Source organism: Crocodylus siamensis, chromosome 9, assembly GCF_052110815.1.
Source record: "Crocodylus siamensis isolate JL-2025a chromosome 9, ASM5211081v1, whole genome shotgun sequence".
Lineage (NCBI taxonomy): Eukaryota > Metazoa > Chordata > Crocodylia > Crocodylidae > Crocodylus > Crocodylus siamensis.
The window spans coordinates 42423066-42443503 of NC_143403.1; the positions used below are offsets into that span (position 1 = coordinate 42423066).

General features: G+C 45.3%; 1 protein-coding gene across 2 annotated transcripts in view; it reads right to left on the minus strand.

Moving 5' to 3' along the window:
• RANBP10 (RAN binding protein 10) overlaps positions 1-20438 on the minus strand; it is a 199280-nt gene that overhangs the window by 143776 nt on the left and 35066 nt on the right. For both annotated transcript variants that reach the window (XM_090063419.1, XM_090063418.1), the window contains exon 3: positions 13510-13562. In XM_090063419.1, coding sequence (XP_089919545.1) covers positions 13510-13562 — 53 coding nt within the window. The remainder of the gene's footprint in view (positions 1-13509; positions 13563-20438) is intronic.

A 20438-nucleotide genomic window follows, 5' to 3' on the forward strand; every position in this document is an offset into this window, starting at 1 on the left:
AACTTGGTTGTCACACCAGACGGCAAGGCTAACATGTTTAACAATTTCTTTGCCTCCATCTTCCTAAGTAGGGACCAGAACAGCCACCTCCCTGCTGGGCCTCCCTCGGGCCCCAGGGGAGGCACACCTGGGCCATGGGTTAGTGAGGATTTAGTTAGGGAGCTTCTGGAGGAGTTGGACGTATTCACGTCAGCCGGCCCAGATGATCTCCACCCTAGAGTTCTAAAGGAACTGGCTGAGGTCATTGCAAGTCCCCTGGCACAACTTTATGAGCACTCGTGGTGCTCTGGTGAGGTACCAGAGGACTGGAAGAGGGCCAATGTGGTCTCCATCTTCAAAAAAGGCAGGAAGGAGGACCCGGGAAACTATACACCGGTTAGTCTCACCTCGATCCTAGGCAAGCTGTTCAAGAAAATTATGCTGGCACACATCCAGGAGGGGCCAGCAGGGGACTGCATGCTTAGGTGCAACCAACATGGCTTCATCAGTGGCAGGTCCTGTCAGACCAACCTGGTGGCCTTTTACGATCAGATCACCAGATCGTTAAACGCAGGGGTAGCAGTGGATACAATCTTCCTGGACTTCCAGAAGGCTTTTGACACTGTCTCTCACCCTGTTCTCATTAAGAAACTGGGGGGCTGTGGTGTAGACACCCACACAGTCAAATGGGTTGCCAACTGGCTGGAGGGCCGCACACAGAGGGTGGTGGTGGATGGGTCCTTCTCAGCCTGGAAGGACATGGGCAGTGGGGTTCTGCAGGGCTCGGTCCTCGGGCCCACACTGTTCAACATCTTCATCAGTGATTTGGATGAGGGGGTAAAAAGCACCCTGTTCAAATTTGCTGATGACACTAAGATGTGGGAGGACGTGGGTACATTGGAAGGATGCAACAGGCTGCAATCAGACCTAGACAGGTTACAAGGGTGGGCAGACAAGAATAGGATGGGATTCAACACAGACAAGTGCAAGGTGATGCACCTGGGGAGGAACAACCGGCACCATACCTACAGGTTGGGGAACTCCCCCCTTATCAGCACGGAGGCGGAAAAGGATCTGGGGGTCATCATTGACTCCAAGATGAACATGGGCCGGCAGTGTGGAGAGGCAGTCAGGAAGGCCAACCGCACCTTGGCATGCATCCACAGATGCATCTCGAGCAGGTCCAAGGAGGTGATCCTCCCCCTCTAGGCACTGGTCAGGCCGCAGCTGGAGTACTGCGTCCAATTCTGGGCGCCACACTTTAAGAGGGATGTCGACAGCATGGAGAGGGTCCAGAGGAGGGCCACTCGTATGATCAGGGGACAACAGGGCAGGTCCTATGAGGACAGGCTGCGGGACCTCAACCTGTTCAGCCTCCAAAGAGAAGGCTGAGGGGGGATCTTGTGGCCTGTTATAAACTAGTCAGGGGGGATCAGCAGGCATTGGGGAAGTCACTGTTTCCCTGAGCACTGCCAGGAGTGACCAGGAATAACGGTCACAAGCTGGCAGAGGGTAGGTTTAGGTTAGATATCAGGAGGCGCTACTTCACAGTTAGGGCGGCTAGGGTCTGGAACCAGCTTCCAAGAGAAGTGGTGCAGGCTCCTACCTTGGGGGTGTTTAAGAGGAGGTTAGATGAACATCTTGCTGGGGTCATTTGACCCCAGTATTCTTTCCTGCCATGGCAGGGGGTCGGACTAGATGATCTGCTCAGGTCCCTTCCGACCCTACAAACTATGAAACTATGGTGACCGCCACATGGTTCTGGCTCTGGTCCTGCCTGCCCATTATGACTCCCATCCACCTAAGGTCCCATCCCATCCATCCAGCTGTGTGCGCCCTGCCTATGGGGTCCTGGGGCAGTCTCCACAGAAACCTCACCTGCCCACTCTGTCTGGTGCCCCTCAGGGGTGAGCAGGGGGCAGATAGGCTGGGTCCAGTGATAGAGACACTAGCAGCAGCAGCAGGACAGAGTGAGCTGCCACCGAAGGGACTGCTGGGAAGCAGAGTCCAGACACCATGCCATCCTTGCCCTGCCATGCACCTGGGGGCAGCCAAACAGGCTGCAGGTGCCACATCTGGGTTGAGCCGAGGGACCCATCATGGGCTGGACAGAATCTCTTGTTGGGCCAAATTTTGCCCACCCTTGGCTTAACCAGATGGCTGCTTGGGCGGTCAGCTAAGAAGTATAAAACAAAAACAAAGTAGTCAATTTTTACTAATCAATTTTGAGGAAAACAGAATATAATTTCCCCATCTGGAATGGGCCAAGGCAGCAGAGTTCCTAGAGACCATACCCTATCAGTTTTTGTCAAAATATCATTTAGCAGTATAGAATTCTGACTTCTGCATGTGGTTCTGAATGCTTCTTTATGTGACACAGGGCTCCCCAAGAAACCCATGGAAGTATTTGGATTACACTAGAATACATATGTATGAACACCTCACAAAAAGGTCGTCAATCAACTTGAAGCTCAGGTTACCAGAGAACAGATTACTCTGCAGCATGAAACAAGAGTGTCCACATGAAAGACCTTTGTTTGCTCTAATCTAGTAGTTCAAAGGACAATTTCACCATTGAAATCCTCAAGCAGAAATAGTGCCAAGAATAGTGCAGGCCCTTTACAGCTGTGTGCTGCAGGCTGAATCCATATTGTGTTAATACTGTATAATACTGCAAGCTACATTCATAGTTCTTCAGCTAATACAGCAAGTTGATCTGGGTAGTTTTTATACTGCAGTTCCTGCAGTTTATTGTAATTTTTAAGGAAAAAACATTCCTCTGACAACAGGCTGGGAAGACCAGCTTACAGAAGTGCATGGAAAGGAAAATGCTGCCACACTTGATCTTAGTCCACAAAGAGGCCTAGACAATTAACACAGATAAAGACCAAGAACTAATTAAAATTTTACAGGAAATTAACTCTACACACTACATTCACGGGGATTTCAAGACAACAGTTATACAAAAATCCTCTGGTGAAGACAGCCTACATAAATGTACAGCAGGGCTCCCTCAGCCAAGTTCATTGCCTCCATATTTACAAGGCCTTTTTAATCTGGGTTAATACAGACTGCTACCAACTCGTCCATCACGGATACACTATTCACATATAAAAATAAGTTCAAATAATGATAAGAGTCTGCCTTAAATCCAAGCAGAAAAGTTCGAGCAAAAACTTCAGACTGACTGATCAGAAGTGAAGACAGGAAATTCTCTCAAGTAAATTCACACTTAATTCTCAGTATCTTCATCAGTGACCTGGAAGATGGCACAGAGTACAGCTTCAGCAAGTTTGCAGATGACGCCAAGCTGGGCAGAGTAGATACACTGGAGGGTAGGGTTAGGATCAGAGATCTAAACAAAATGGAGGATTGAACCAAAACAAATCTCATGAGGTTCAATAAGGACAAATACGAAGTCCTGCACTTAGGTCAAAACAATCCTATGCAGGGCTCCAGGCTGGGAACTGACTGGCTAGGCAGCAGCTCTGCAGAAAAGGACAGTGGACAATAAGCTGAATAGCAACTGACATGTGCCCTTGTTGCCAAGAAGGCTAACAGAATACTGGGCTCCATTGGTGGGAGTGTTCCCAGCAAATCAAAGGAAGTAATTATTCCCCTCCATTTACCACTGGCAAGGTCACATCTGGAGTACTGTGTCCAGTTTTGGGCCCCCACTACAGAAAGGAGGTGGACAAATTGGAGAGAGTCCAGCAGAGGGCAATGAAAATGATTATGGGCTGAGGCACATGGCTTATGAGGAGAGCATGAGGGAACTGGGCTTATTTAGTTTGCAGAAGAGAAGACTGAGGGAGGATTTAATAGCACCCTTCAAGCTACCTGAAGGGTGATTCAAAAGAGGCTGGAGCAGACTGTTTTTAGTGGTGGCAGATGACAGAACAAGGACCAATGGTCTTACGTTACAGCAAGGGAAGTTTTAGTTGGATATTAGGAATAACCTTCTCACTATGAGGATGGTGAAGTACTGGAACAGGTTATCTATTGAGATGGTGAGATCTCCATCCTTGGAAGTTTTTAAGACCTGGCTAGACAGAGCCTTGGCTGGGATCATCTAGTTGGGGGTGGCCCTGCTTTCAGCAGGGGGTTGGACTAGAAGAGAAGACTGAGGGGGGACTTAATAGCAGCTGGCAGACTGTTCCAGACCTTGGGGGCTTGGACAGTAAAGAAATTCTTCCTTATGTCCAGCCTGAAACGGTCTTGCAGGAGTTTGTGACCGTTCGACCTCGTCATCCCTTGGGGGGCTCTGGTGAGCAGACGTTCCCTCAGATCCTGGTGGTCACCCCTGAGAAACTTATAGGTGGCCATCAGATCACCCCTGAGCCTACGCTTTTCCAGGCTAAAGAGTCCCATGGCTCTCAGCCTGTCATCGTAAGATCTGTTTTCCTGACCTCTGATCATGCGCGTGGCTCTTCTCTGGACTCTCTCAAGCTTCTCCACATCCTTTTTTGAATTGTGGAGCCCAAAACTGGACGCAGTACTCCAGCTGTGGCCTCACCAAGGCTGAGTACAAGGGGAGAATGACGTCCTGGGATTTCCTCGAGAAGCATTTATGGATGCAAGCCAGCATTTTGGTCGCTTTATTAGCCGCAGCATCGCATTGCAGGCTCATGTTCATCTTGTGGTCAATGATGACCCCCAAGTCTCTTTCTTCTGTAGTGCTATCCAACGTAGCACTGCCAAGCCTATAAGGATGCTGCAGGTTTTTCCTCCCAAGGTGGAGAACCTTGCATTTTTCGGTGTTAAACACCATCAGGTTCTCGTCCGCCCATTTGCTGAGCTTGTCCAGGTCAGCTTGGATCACCCGCCTATCTTCTGGCGTGGATGCTTTGCCCCAAAGTTTGGTGTCATCAGTGAACTTGGCCAGTCGACTCCTGACTCCAATGTCCACATCATTAATGAAGATGTTGAACAGGATGGGTCCAAGGACAGAGCCTTGAGGGACCCCACTGGTCACAGGGCACCACAATGAGTGACTGCCATCAATCACAACCCTCTGGGTCCGACCACGGAGCCAGTTTCCCAGCCAGCGGATCGTGGTGGAGCCAAGGCCACAACTGGTCAGTTTGGCCAAGAGGTGATCATGGGATACCAGATCAAAAGCTTTTTTGAAGTCAAGATATATGACATCAATCTCTTCTCCCTCATCCAGGTGATAGGTCACCCGGTCATAGAAGGAAATGAGATTGGTCAAACAAGACCTACCTGCAACAAACCCGTGCTGGCTATCCCTTAGGATGTTAGCCTGGGCCAGTCCATCAAGGATGGCTTCCTTAATAAACTTTTCTAAGATCTTCCCCAGGATAGAAGTCAGGCTAATGGGCCTGTAGTTAGCCGGATCCACTCTCCTCCCTTTCTTGAAGATCGGCACCACATTGGCCTTCTTCCAGTCTTCGGGCACTACACCAGAGTGCCAGGAGTTTTCAAAGATCCGTGCCAGGGGCTGGGCTATGACGCTCACCAGCTCCTTGAGTACCCCAGGGTGCAGATTATCAAGGCCAGCTGACTTGAAGGTATCCAGCTTCTCAAGGTGTTCCTTCACGAGGTCAGCATTTATGGAAGGTAGGAGATCCCCATCACCCGGATCTCCCTGTCCCATAGCAGGCATGGGCATCCCATGGGACTGATGAAAGACTGATGCAAAGTACCTATTTAATAGGTTGGCTTTTTCCTGGGCGTCAGTTGTCAGTTGCCCCATCTGGTTTAGCAGGGGTCCAACGTTGCCCTTGCTTTTCCTCCGGCTCCCCACATATCTGAAAAAGGACTTTTTGTTGTCCTTGATGCTTGAAGCTAGTTGGAGTTCAGTTGTAGCCTTGGCTTTCCTGGTTTGCTCCCTACAGGACCGGACCAGCGTGGAGTAATCCTCCTTGGAGGCGAATCCCGTCCTCCATCCTTTGTAGGCTTTCCTTTTTAGCCACAGGAGGTCCGCTAGGTCCCTGGAGAGCCAGGAGGGCTGCTGTGCCTTCTTGTTGCCTTTCGTCCATGTTGGAATAGATTTAGCTTGTACATTGAGGATCGCTTCCTTGAGAAGCAGATGACAGAACAAGGAGCGATGCTCTCAAATTATAGCAACGAAAGGTTAGGTTAGATATTAGGAAAACTTCTCACTAGAAGGGTAGTAAAACACTGGAACAGGTTACCTACACAGGTGGTGGAATCTCCATCCTTGGAGGTTTTTAAGACCTGACTAGACCAAGCCTTGGCTGGGATGATCTAGTTAGGGACGGTCCTCCTTTGAGCAGGAGGTTGGATTAGGTGACCTCCTAAGGTACCTTCCAACCAGTGTTCCCTCTAAATTGTGTGGCGTGGGTGGCCGTGCAGGTGCACCTGGCAGCACAACATGAGCACATCTCCATGTCTGTGCATACCGCACAGCTTAGAGGGAACGCTGCTTCCAAGCCTAATTTTCTATGGTTCTATGATTTTAACTCAAACTTCCCTTACAGCAGAAGCTGCTACAAACACCAAGAAACTGCTTCTGTTCCTTTAGCTGCTTTCCTTCATCCCTTGTGTCCAATAAGCTTTCCCCAGAGGGCTAGACACTACCTGCCTGATAGGTGAAGCTCTTGAAGTATCAGGGAATCCTCTGTGATCACAACCTGATCAGATCCTAAGAATGGAGGAACAGATGGTTTACAATTGAGGTCTGGAGGTCATCTCCTCCAATTCCATCTGGAATTCCTCTCCAACCTAGCTTCTGCACCTTGCATTCCACTGAAACCACTCTTTATAGTCTCCAAAGACTTCTCCCTAGTCAAATTTCAAAATTAGTACTTCCATCCAGGGGTGGATACAGGACAGCTGCAGTGGTGGCACGCTTTGATTCTTGGTCCACCCCACATTTAGAAACAACTGCCTGGCAGTGGCTGCACCATTTCTACTCAGGCAGCAGTGAGGGAGTCAACTGACTTAACAGCTCCTTATAATCTATCAGATTCCTACTAAACTCTTCATTCCACAAGTGTTAACAACCCTCTCTCCATTTTAGTGGTTTTAATGTTCCACTAATTGAGCTACTTTCTCTTCGGCAATTCTGCAGCCTTTTAACTGTTCCTGGTAAACTAGCTCCTATTTCACAGCCCTGAAGACTGTTTTTAATTCTAGTAATAAAACATTAACTCAGGTGTGGAAATAACTTCCAGTGAAGCACTGGATGCATGGTCAAGATACTTATGAAGGCTAGATTTTATTTTATAAATATGAAAAAGATGTACATTTAATTCTATTGACATGACTAATGAAACACCATATTTTGACTATTTTTGCTTAATTTTCTGTGCTTCTATACATAATACATGACACAGCAAGTTAATGAACACTCCATTAGTTATATTTGTTTTTGATTCAATCTTAAACTGAATAATATAACCTCAGGTCCCTAGCATAAAGTAAAGCTTCTAGTTTATTTTTAAATGGAGAAAATATGCATTGTGTTATATGTGATGAGGCACATCTACATCACCTTCCCCCCTCCACTTTTCAAAATCCTTGATCCTCCCATGCTCCCATCCTCATCCTCCTAAGCTTGTCAGCTGCTCTTCTGGAAATGCTGTCCTTTCCTGCTTCTGCTTCTATGACTTCTTTATCACATCCTTTGGATTGGGGGTGGCCAACCTGTGGCATGTATGCCACAAGTGGCATCAGCAGCCTGTGAGGCACACAGCAGATCAGGTTTGCGGTATGCAGCACAGAAGGAGAAAGGGCACAAAGCAGAAAGCAGAGCAGCATGTCAGACAGGAAGCACAGGGCTAGGAGCAGAAAGCGGAGTGGAAAATTAGGCAGAAGAAAGGGACCAGAGTAGCACTAGGAAAGGCCACAGGGTTTAATTTGTGGCAAGCTTTCCAAAAATGTTGGTTTTCACTACTTTGCATCATCCTTCTCATTCCCCAACTTTGTCAGGGTTTCAAAAGCTTCTGCTTTGAGGCCTCTCTTCTCTGCACAGTTATTTATCCTCTGGGTAAATCTCATCCCTATGCAGATTCCTCATCCATCATCTTCCATACAAAATAAAATCTGTGCCTGATGCTAAAATCTAAAAGCCTTCATCAAAATCTTGACTCTACCTCTAATTAACCAATTAGCCTTCATCATTTTAACTTTCAAAAAAGTACCTTCATGCTTTTTCCATATTGCCCTTTCTACTTTGGAGAAACATTCATATGGAGAAACATCTTTCATGACACCTACAAAACCATGATGATGGTTAGGCTATTTTGAGACTTCTGCTTCTCATGCTGATCAAAGGGGTCATCTCTGTCAGTCTTGATTGTGTCCATCAGCTGTCTCTTATACATTAACGATAAACTGTTCCAGGCAGGCACTCTCTTTTTCCTTTTGTGCTTGTATAGCATCTAGCACAGTAAAGTCTCATCCTCAGGCTAGGGTTTCTAGACACTATGCTAAATAATACTGATGACAATAAAAACAGTGAAAAATAGCATAAATTCAACACTCACCCTGCCTCCCTCTCCAAAACACCTTCACTGGCATCCCACAGATCCTTTAAATCCCAAAAAGTGAGTATAGAAGCATTTTGGTTCTTCTGCAGAGCCACAAATGCCACTGATAGAAAACACTTAGTTCCAGGAAAGCACTGAATTTTACAGTTTCGTTGAAAAAGTTTTGTGCCATGGGAATCCCACCACTCACGTCTGAAATCCGCTAAGGTCTGGAAGATTTCTTCCTGACAGTCAAACCAAATTTGCCTTTTCTTCATTCCAACAACTCCCAGCTTTAATACTATGCATCAGCCTAATAATGCCACTTCTTGTGTGTTGGTACCTACACATCACCTTCTACTTCCCACATTAGCAGCCAGTTTGTGGACATTTAGCTTTTATTCTTCTTACCTGGTTAGACCCATCCTGATCATTGTTGCTTTCCTTCCATGGATTTCCTTCAACTAATTAACATCCTTGAGGTAATTCAGTGCTCAGACCCGAAACTAGCATTCCAGGTACATTTCATTAACTTGCCCTGAGTCTCAGGCCTTCACTATAGTAATTAAGCTTAAAATGAGCTTTCCAATGACAGCATCCATCATAGGAAATCCACATACAGACACCCTTGGGTGAAAATTCTTCCTTATTAAGTTAACAAATTACTTAAAAGTGCTTGGTGTCCATGTTGGTAGTTATTTTATAATAGTACTCAAAGCCTATTGGAAAAGGAGTTAGAAAGAGGAGTTAAAAATAATTAATTTGTGCAGTGAGAATAGTCCTATTGATGTTAATGGAACTGTATTAAAAGCTTGATGGAAATGTGCATGCTATGAAGTACACGCAGTACACAGTCTAGTGGGATGATAACTGTCTAGCAATCAGCATGAAACCTAAACAGGGGAGCTACATGAAAATGCAAGAAAAACAGCCTAAACACTTTAGTTTGGTAACTAGTTTTAGGGACCTGTAAACTATAATGAAAGGCCTGTTGAGTTATCTGTCCAGAATAGTGCCAGCGCAGAATTACTGAGCATAAAACAGTCACAAGAACTTTGCCTGAGTTCAAAGAAGGGAGTCTTTCAGAAGATGGAATACAGAAGTTTGAATATGGAAGCAGAGACCAAGGAGCAAGGTTTAGATAAGACATCCGCAAGAACTACTTCACAGTTAGGGTAGCTAGAAGAGGCTTGATGCCTACCTGGCTGGACTCATTTGAGTCCATTTTTTTTTTCCCGCCCAGGTGGGGCGTCAGACTTGGAAGATCTACAAGGTCCCTTCCAACCCGACTTTTATGATTCTTTGATGAGCAAAACTTTTTTACCATTACACAGACCTAATATACAAACCAAATCCCTGTAAACTCTCTACAGCATGCTTGACTTAAATTCCTTAGAAAGGCACTCCTGTACAGCAGATAAGAAATTCTGCAGCAGCTACAGATAAATTAAGAAGGCAACTAAGATAACAAGAACAGTGACTTTGAATATCTTTTGAAATAATACAAGGTCCCATCAGTGCCCAACATTTTTCACTGTAAATACATGACTGAATTTCACACTCAAAACATTTGTCTGAAAGAAATGTAGAGAAACCCAAGACATTCTGACATTTGGATGCAGGGGCATCTAGGCCTTTTTGTGCCAGGAGAGCTGTAGGAAGCCTTTTTGGGATTGTGGATAAAAAAAAAAAACCCCAAAAAACACAAAAAACCTCGAAAAAACAAAAACACCCCCACATTTGTCTGTGCAATGAAACAGTTAATGTTGGCACTTAAATCATTATGCTTCATCAGTAACCCTCCTGAAATAAATAACCCCATTCATAATTTAGAACCATTGTTGCAGTCTATCAGCAAATATTACCACATCCTCATGCACTTTGTTCATGTTAGGTTCTCTTCGTAACCAAAAAGGTGAGGAAATGATTTAATGAAATCTTAGCGCAGTTCTACCAAAAGGAGCAGATTCTATGGGAAATTCCAGAACACCACAGAGTACATGAAGCCCCTGTGTATAACCAAGAAAGGAAGAATTACAGTGCCTGGTAAAAATGCTAACGCCACTAACCCAGCCCCCTACACACAGGTATTACTTCTTAGTAACTTAAGTAGCATTGATACTAGCGAGACCCAGCAACTGCTTATTTCTGGCAAAGTGTAACTTCAGTATTCACCTGCTGCATTAATCATGTGGCATCAATATTCTTCAGATTTTCTGTTTAAACTCCTTTAAGGCCACTCATGGGTCAGCTAAAGGGAAACACTGCAAAGCAGTGCAAAGCACATTCTACCCCCTCCCAGCATTCCTGATGGCTCAGCCAGTGATGAGAAATATAAAAGATGGCAGCTGCAATCTGTAGGGCCAGTCACTGTGGCTACTTTGCAAACTTCAATATACACAGATGTAAAGATATATAATATGCCAAACATTTGATTAGCTTCTGAAACTCTGCCTAAACAAAAGATATTTGGAGCAAACAGCAAGCCTAAGGTTTGGCAAAATGTCCTTCTGCTTTTGACTTCACCCTTAACAGAGACAGAGAAAACAGTCAGCTTTTCCCTTTCTATCACCTTCACAGTGCTGATTTTTCCATCCCTTTTAGCCCTTCAAATTCTTGCCAGCACCTTGCTCAACAATGCAGTCAGCTACACTGTGCACCCACCCATCTTGCTGCACATTGCCCACAATCTGGCTGCATGCAGTTCTGCAAACCAATTCAGACATTCGTTTTCAGTTATCCATCATTTTTCAAAAGTAGAGGGTTTGGGTGAGAGCATGCTGTGTTTAGATTACTGAGACATAAATCAGTGCAAATTTATGGCAGCAAAAGAAGGAACCACAACATGTCCCAGGACAAAGTCCTTTCATGTTCCCCACCCCTGCAGTAGATGGGCAAAATTTCTCATGCAGACAAATAAAAAAGGTATCAGCCACCTAGAAATTAACTAGATTATAATTCTGACTGCTCTTTCGTGTTCTGTATGCATTTGTTTTATCTGGTACATTCCAGTTACTGCAACAGACAAAAATATATTTTTTTAAAACACATTACATTTTTCCCTCATAGGACTTGGATGCTATGTCCACTTAGTAATTTTATACTGCTTTACCTTCACCTTTCTTCTCTGGGAGAAAACTGACAATTCTGAACGTCTGAGAAGGATCCCAGCCAAACAAGAAAAACTTCCAAACAAGCAACAAGTAGGAAGGCAGCAACACTTATATTAAATTCCAGCTGTGCACACTTTGGATTTTATGAAATTTTGAATCATCCCCTGAAACAAAGTGCAATTTTCAGAAATTTCTATTTGGTCCCTGAACAAGTCAGCAAATTTGGGAATTACCTGAGTCTCTTGCCATTCTACTCTCTGTATCCTTCAACTGTAAGCAATTACCTAAAAGTGCAGTGTCTTTATCAACCAATTGGTTATCGTGCAGCAATTGTCCCACTAGTTAGGCAACCAGCGTTTTAAACTTCCTTCATCTCCTTTGATTACCTCTCCTCTTCCTGTCTAATGCTTCCCCTTTCCTCTACTGGTATCCAAATTTTTCTGCTAAATACCAAAACATTCTAGCTGTAATAGCCAGCTGAAAAGGAACTCCAGCTTTGGAAGTTACTCCATTGGCACAAATTCTAGAAATGTAATGCCCTCAATTATAATAATTCATTTTAATTACATCTTCTAAGCAAACAACTTGTCTCACTAGCTCCAGTCTTAAGGACAAGAACCCCTTCTTTTTGATTTGGATCTGGCTATCATATTCCAGGAGTCTAGCCTTAAGGCTGGCCTACTGCAATATGCTCTAATTTGGAATGCCCTTGATGAATGTCTGGAAGCTGCAGATGGTGTAATATGTGGCGGTCTACTTTCTGATGGGGATGAGTTGCCAGCAGTTCATTACTTCAATGCTCCAATATATTTCTAGACACAAATGATTTCAACTTATCAAGCCCCAAACAGTTTGGGCACTAAGGGCATTTATACACATACTTTTTCGTTCAGCGACACCAGAGATCTGCCACTTCAGAACAAACCCGATTTATGCAGTCTGCTCTGCATGCAAGTTGACATGCACTATGCTGCGCCGTGTGCAGTTGTATAAGTGGTGAAATGCATGTTAGCACGCAGGAAGTGGTGGCGGTGCGCTTTTGAACTAAAGTACCTCTTAAGGTGTTTTGGTTCAAAAGCACGCTGCCACCATTTTCTCCGCACTGATGTGCATATCGCCACTTATACAACTGCAACCATCACAGCACTAGGCACTTTTTAAAGTGCCCAGTGCTGCAACACTTACATGTGTAAAAATTTCCCAAGTACCTAAAAGACTGCCTTCGCCCTTATGTCCCACCTTAATAGCTATGGTCAACTGGGAGCAAACTCCTGCAAACTTCATTTGTGAGCCAGTTTCAATTGATGAAACCCTTGGGAGGTAGTTTTCAGTAGTATCACCTTGGCTCTGGAACTCCCTTCCCTTCATGGCCCACCAGGGCATAAGCCTGAACATCTTCTGCAAATGATATAAGACTTTTTCATTTGGACAGTCATTTAGCAAACAATTCTAAATTGGGATATTCTTTGGGAAATGTGTTTTAATATATCAAATACTAAAACAAGATGTTATATGTTGTTATAAGTTCTTGTCTTTTATTGTAAACTGTCCTGAGCTTTTGGGGGAAGGCAGTACATATATCTAATAAATAAAGATAAACATAATAAAAAAGTCAGGAGGCAATGTAGTTGTGACAACTGCTTGTTATCACAGGCTGAGTCTCTGGGGAAGGAGGGAGATGTAACTTTTTTTTTATCACTTTACAATAGCAGGAAACAGTTCAAGTTTGAAGTGTACAACCTGGGTCACCTCAATGTTGGGCAGGTTTCCCACTTACGGTCATGAGTTCCATACCAATGAGTACAGCCTTTATACTCATTTGTGCTAGGAAATACACAAGCTGCAGATCAGATATACACTCTTCTCTGTGGCCTCCTTTTTCCAGATTCATAAACAGGCAACAGATTGCATTATTGTGGGAATCAGAGCATGTGTACAAGCAATTCTTAACAGCAACTCACCAGGAAGTCTGTTCATGTTGACACCTTGGGCTGAGAGACCTATTCCCATGTACCTTAAAACAAACAAAATGTTGTTAGTTATGCACAAAATGGTCCAGGTACACAAGTTCCCCTCCTCCTGCCACCCACAGAAGCAGAGGGTAAGAAGTAACCATTTAAAATACACTTATAGTGTGCTCCAGGAGGTGGAGTTGGGGAGGGGGACATTGATGCACATCATGCTGGAGTCTGCCAGAACACGGTAATTACAGAGCAAACTCTGTTAATTAATAGAACAGACTCTATTAATCGAGTCTGCTCCGGCACGCTATAATTACAGAGTGTCAGAGCAGCCTCCACGTACGTGTATAGAAGCCCTATAGCATTTTGATAATTTTCTGGAATCAGAGAGAAAATGTCCTAATCTGCCTGGGGAACAGATCTTCCCTTTGCTTTCCAAGTGCAACTACATCCCTGCACTTCCTAAATGGTACGAAAACCAGAAGCTCATTTTATTCAGCAGCAAGTCTCTTGGTTTTCTCACATCTGGAAAAGGTGGTGACTTACAAGCAACTGACAAGAGAGTGAAAAAGCTACAAGCATTAACTAATTCTAAGCCTCTTGCATACTAGGCCCATACAAGTTTCCTCATGGACTGGCTACTGCTTCTCACTAAATGTAAGTTAAGGTGGAACCTACTGCTTCTCACTAAATGCAAGTCTACATCATAGTTAAGGTGGATCCTACAGCAAGCTGTATTGCTGGGGCTGCCTACTGCTATCACCACAAAAGGGAAACAAGGATAACAATATTCTCTCAAAGAGGCTCAGACCTGGACTACTATAAAAGTTGTGTGGGTGTACCTGAGTGCAATTCTCTAAGGTGGGCACATGTAAATTAGAAAATGAAGGCAGAAATAAACTACCCAAACTAAATTAGGCTCTTCAGGAACTTTTACATGTGGTCTGGGCAGGTGGGGGAGGAAGGCGGCGCTTTAATTAGAGCAGCTCTAAGAGCCACTCTAATTAAAGTACTGCAGCATCTTGTACATCAGGCTAGGGACAGACATTCAAAAAGCCTGTGCCTGAACTGATTCAATCTTCACAGGTTAGTCTAACCTGGCTAGACTGAACTGGTTTATAACTGGAAAGACATTTTCTCCGAAGAAATTCAGGCACTTGCTAGAAGCCAGGGGGCACTAGAGCAGCCCTCCCTTCTCTTGCATAGGACTGAGCTGGGGTGGGGTGTGGGGGGGTAGGGTTAGGGTTATGGCCAAGCCTCAACAGGATGTTCTGATTAGGAAGGTCTGCTTGCACCATCCCAGGTTTTTCCCCGCTTGTTGCTCAAGGGGCGGGAGTGTTGCCAGACCCCAGACCCCTGCTAGAACTCTGAAGCAATGGGGGAGAGGGGTTGCAGTGAATGCATCTGTTGATGATACCGAGCTTTTCAATCTCCCTCCCTGCTTCTATATACTGTCTGCAGCAAGTTGACAGGCGAGCAAGCCAGCCCAGGCCCTCCCCACCCTCCCCAGTAACAGTGTTTATCACCTCATCAGCAAAACAGCCTCTCCATTAATTCAAACACTTCTTAAATAGCTTACTGGCTGACTTGTTGATTAGCTCCAAAAAGCCCTAAGCAGTCACTGTTCTGTCTGCCTGTCCCAGTGAAATTGGAGACACTTATACACAGACACCTCTCAGCATTAGCTAGCATACCACATGCCTAGGGTCTATGGGGCTAGGGTCTGTGCTATGGGAGATAGGAGGAATCTAGTACATCTTAAACCAGCAAGGGGTCTGGGACAAACATTGCATAAACCTGTTCAAGCCAAATCAGTTAAATCTGATACTACATTCAATCAGGTTCATCTCAAACTGGTTTCAGCCATTTTCAAACTGGTTTATGTGCATTGAACAGCTGTTCTGTTACAGGTTTAAACCAGTTTCTGATCACTTAAACCAGTTTGTGTGTAATGTCTGGCCCTAGCCTGAGTGTCCCTGTGCTTCAAAATGGCAGTCGAGGTGCTTGAACTAAAACCTCCACACTTGTGTATAGACACCCTTAGAGTAAAAGTACGATGAATTAAGTAGTTATATAACATCAACTTAGAACCATCCAACTACTTAGGTTCCTATGATGCTCACCAGCTATAACAAAGCACACTGCCTTTTCCCCAAGCTCAACCATCAAATTTAAACAAAATAAAAATTATTTAAAAACAGAAGAGGCAAACAAGTGTAAATATAAGAGGTATCTCATGATCTTTTGGTGTAGCAGCTTCTCCTTCTCATTCCCTCCCATGTCATCATCCCTTACTACAATCAATGGTGCATCTGATATAGGTCATAAACTTCAGTTTTTCTGTACAGCAAAATGAATTCCCTTATGACTCAATAGTAATCCCTAACTTCTTATGCGTAATAAAGGATGTAAGCAATACACTGTTTATTTACTTAAAACAAGAAGTGACTAATGGTGTTTAAGGAGCAATTATGTGTATTCACCTCAACATTTTCAATCCTTTACATATCTGTGGTGCTTTCTGGCAGACCACTGGGTAAAAGTTTTTGAGCTTTTGCCCACATGGGTATGCCAAGGTACCTTTCAAATTATGGACTTCTTTGCACAGCTCTTGAAATCTGCAGAAGTGAGTGTTACACGTGTTTGCAAATAATTAGCAAGACACATGCACATTACTTGTGGTGTACCAATAAAGATTTTTTGGCTAATACCAATGGCTCTATCAGCTGATACCGATCCGATTGCCAATATGCATCCTGGCAGCTTGGAGAGCAGCATCCAGCTGGTAAGTCTGTTGTGTGGGGAAGGGGCAGGGGGGAGGGGAAGGGGCATGAGGGGGCAGACCAAGGCCCCCATGGTGAGGGAGAGAGTGGGGCTGGGGTAGGCACTGCCCAGCTGGGGCAGGACACAGGACGAAGCCATGGAGGGGTGTGGTTTCCGCTGCTGTGTATGTGGGGTGAGGGTGGGCTGCCGCTACAGGTGGCACCAGGCTCTTCCTAGCAGGGGTCTGGGCCAGGGCTTCACTCAGACCAGATGGCAGCAGTGCTGGGAGGGAAGGGGAGGGGCTATGGGATGAGCTACAGCCACCCCAGAATATGCTGTAGCCCACTTACAGACTTCACTCCCAGTGCTGCCACTGCCCACCCTGAGCACAGCCCCACCACTGTGAAGAGAATCAGATGCCGTCCCCAACTTCCAGCCAGATGCTACTCTACAGCCTACCAGGCTGGCTATGTGCATGCACACGGCATTTTTTGGTGACATTAATCAGCCACATCAGCCAAAAAAGGCAATAATGTAAATTTTCCTCTTATTGGTGCTGATATAATATGGACCAATATAATCAGTGCACCTTTACATATTATACAATCAACAACTTTTCCACTTCTTATGGAATGCATGCAAGTGGGTTACATTTTCAATACAGATCTGAATTTGAAGGGTCTCCATGCTACCCAAGGGCACCTATACACATGTTGGAGTAGACTTGATTAATCAAGTGTGCTATGAGTCTGCTGAAGTATGCTAATTAGCATGCTCCAGCAGTCTCCATGTCACATGCATCGAGTGTCCCCACATTTCAAAATGGCAAGGGCACTTTAAAGCTTGTTTAATGAGCTTTACTTAAAGCACCCCTGCTGCCATTTTGAAGCTTGGGACACTGAATACATATGACGCTGCAGGTGCTTTAATTAAAGCAGCTCTCAGAACTGCTCTAATTAAAGTGCACTCCCCACCCCAGAACACATATACAGATACCCCAAAAGCCCCAATCAGACCATAATAATCTGAGGTCAGGACAACCCAACACCAATTTAACCATTCAAAAGTGGATATTCATGTTTGCCCTCAGATAATCTGGGATCAACTGATTCAAAGTGAATAAGAAAATTCCTCCAGCCCAAGTAAGGTGAGAATTTCCAGGTTCTGTTCAAAAACTATGACAACTAACTTCCTTCTATTTAGGTCAGCTCCTAAAATCTCCTTCCCAGAGCAGGCAGCAATGTAACTACTAACTGAATAAAGGGAGGAAGGGGACAGTTCAGATAAAGACAATGACAAGTTCAAGTTTGCATATGGCCATTCTGGAGGTAAAGAGGTTCTATGCCCAAACACCGCTAATCACAGATTCTCAAAAAATTGTTCAGAAGAACTATTCAGGCTAATAGAGACATCAGCACACCTAGGCACATCAGCAGCTAAGCTATTTTTCCAGAATCTAGCAAAAACCCTTAAGCACTGTTAAAGGCATCTTTCATGAACAGGCAGAGAAGGGACAGGAGTACACAACACATAACAATATCCTGGTTGAATCCTGATAGCATTTCAGTCCACAACAACAGTTTGCTGTCTTTGGCTTATGAAGCTGACAGCCAGCTATTATCCCACTGAGCCTGGATGAAGGACACATTCAGCCCTGACACCTGTACTAAAGTCCTTTTGTGAGTCTATCCTCTCTGGTAATCAATTAATTTCTCAGTGAGAACTTAGGCTAAATCATTTGCATGCCAAGAGTACCCTAAACCTTTCTCATGTGCTCCAGACAGTTGAGTTTTCCCACAACTCCCTAAAAACCAGAATAGCTCAGGTTGCTTCATAACAAAATATCATGAGATTTGCCTGATGAGTCCTAGCAACACATGCACAGCTGTGTTTGACACTAGTAAGGACAAAGTAACTCAGATAAAGCCTGCAGTGTGGCTGCTCACAACTAGACAGAGTCAAGATGGATTTTAAGACCCAGATCACAACACTCAAGCCAACTCTGCAGTGAAGACAAACCTTAAGCGATGGAAGAGTCTTCCATGCTAGTATACACATCTGTTTGTACTACAAGAATCACATAATGTTTCTGATTTGAACAACCAGACAAGACTGCTTTGGAACTGGCTCCATTTAGTAGTATTACATTTTACCTCTGCAACCTCAGTATCCTTGGGGAAGTCCCACATGGGCCATTTGCCGTTTTTCAACGTCCTGAAAAAATGAACTGATAAAGTGGCACTGTTTGAAATACCTTTGGCTTGTTGAAGACATCCAGATCTATATTACTAAGTTGGTGCTGTCACAATGCCTGGCAAAAATGGCAGAGTTGTTAGGTAACTCACCTTGAAAAAGAAACCATTTGTGGGGTGCTAGTGGCTTTGTTAAAAGTAGGGGTGCATTGATAAAGATTTTTTTGGACCAATACTGATGGCCAATTATTAATGGGCCACAAGTGCCAATCTGCAGCCCAGCAGCATAGAGAGCAGTGTCTGGCTGGTAAGTCTGTTGCGAGGGGTGAGACGGGGGAGGGTGCAAATTCAGGACCCCACAGTGAGGGAGGAAGTAGGGCTGGGGGAGGAGCTGCACAGGGGGGCAGGAAGTAGCTGCAAGTGGCTTGTCTGGGGGGCACAGCTCATGCCACTACGCACACCCCTGGGGGAGATACAGGGGGCACGTGCACCCTGGATCTGTGCGCGGAGCAAGGGTGGGCTGCCACTGCTGGTGGCACCAGGCTCTTCCCGGCGCAGGGTTGGGCTGGTGCTGTGCTAGAGGCAAACAGTGATGGCGGTGCTGGGAGAAGGGGGTATGGGGGGGGGGGGCTGCAGCTACCCCAGAATTTGCCGTAGTACCCCTCCCAGCACCACTGCCACCCATAGCCCCAGCTGAACCCCACACCGTGAAGAGTTCAGCACTGCCCCTGGCCCCAGCCAGCAGCAGCAGCAGCATACCCTCACCCTGCGCACAGATCTGGGGGTACATGCCCCCCATGTCTCCCCTGGAGATGCACAGGGCAGCAGAAGCTATCCCCCACACACACACACTCCCTCAACATGAGCCACTTGCAGTTCCGTCCTGCACCCTGCCCTGGCTGGACAGCACTTGCCCCTGCACCAGCCCCACTGCCTCCCTCACCGCAGGGGCCTTGATCTGTCCCCACCCCTGACACACGTGCAGCATTTATGAGCCACATCAGCCAAAAAAAGCCAATTGCCGATAATGTCAATTTTCCTTTTATCAGTGCTGATACGTTATGGACTGGCATATCAGTGCACCTCTAGTTAAAATGAAACACTTCAAAGTTATTTTTGCTAAAACTCATTTTGTTAATCTTTTACTATGAACACAAACACCCACTGACTCTCCCTGCCAATGTGCCGCTTTTCCATCTCCACTTGAAGATCACTTTGTTATCTATCTTGTTTCTGACATGTGGAGCAAGACGACTACTCCAATACTCTATTTCAGGTACTAAGTGTAGCTATGACTTGTACAACAGAAAGGTGAAAAAGGTTCATGAGGTAATCTTTCTAATCCACTTCTCTGCATACGCACAGATGTTTCTTACAGTCTGTTTTGGTAGGGCAGGAAGCCTGTCATTATTTTAACTTACTGAATGTAATGATTATAACAGCACCTAGAGATCAGGATAGGCGCATTGATTAATACCAGTAAACATTACCCAGTGACTATGAGGCCAAAGAAGCTTGAATAAACAAACTGAAGTCTTTACACCAAGAACTGTGCTGGTTGCATATTGTGCAGTAATTACTATATTCACTTGAATCTAAGATGAGGGTTTTTTCCCCCCCATTTAACATGGGAAGGATCCTGTTATCTTCGAATCAAGTACATTGGTGAAGAGGACATGCAGTTGCTGTGGCTCAGCCTCAATTGCTGCTTGCCACCCCTCCCACACACCACCTCCCCCTCCCTGCAGCCCTTTTCCTCCATGTAGCAAGGGGTAGAAGAGCATGGAGCAGAGGCTGAGGAGGGTAGGGGGGAGCTGAAGCTGGCAGGGAGGGAGTGGGATAGAGGTAGACAGGGACAGGCAAGAAATAGATGGCAGGAAGATGAGCACAGGCAGGATGCAAACTACTTGACCTCCCCACACCATCTGTCATCCCCCTGTTCACTGCCTGCTCTCCTGCAGCTGGGGCGGGGGG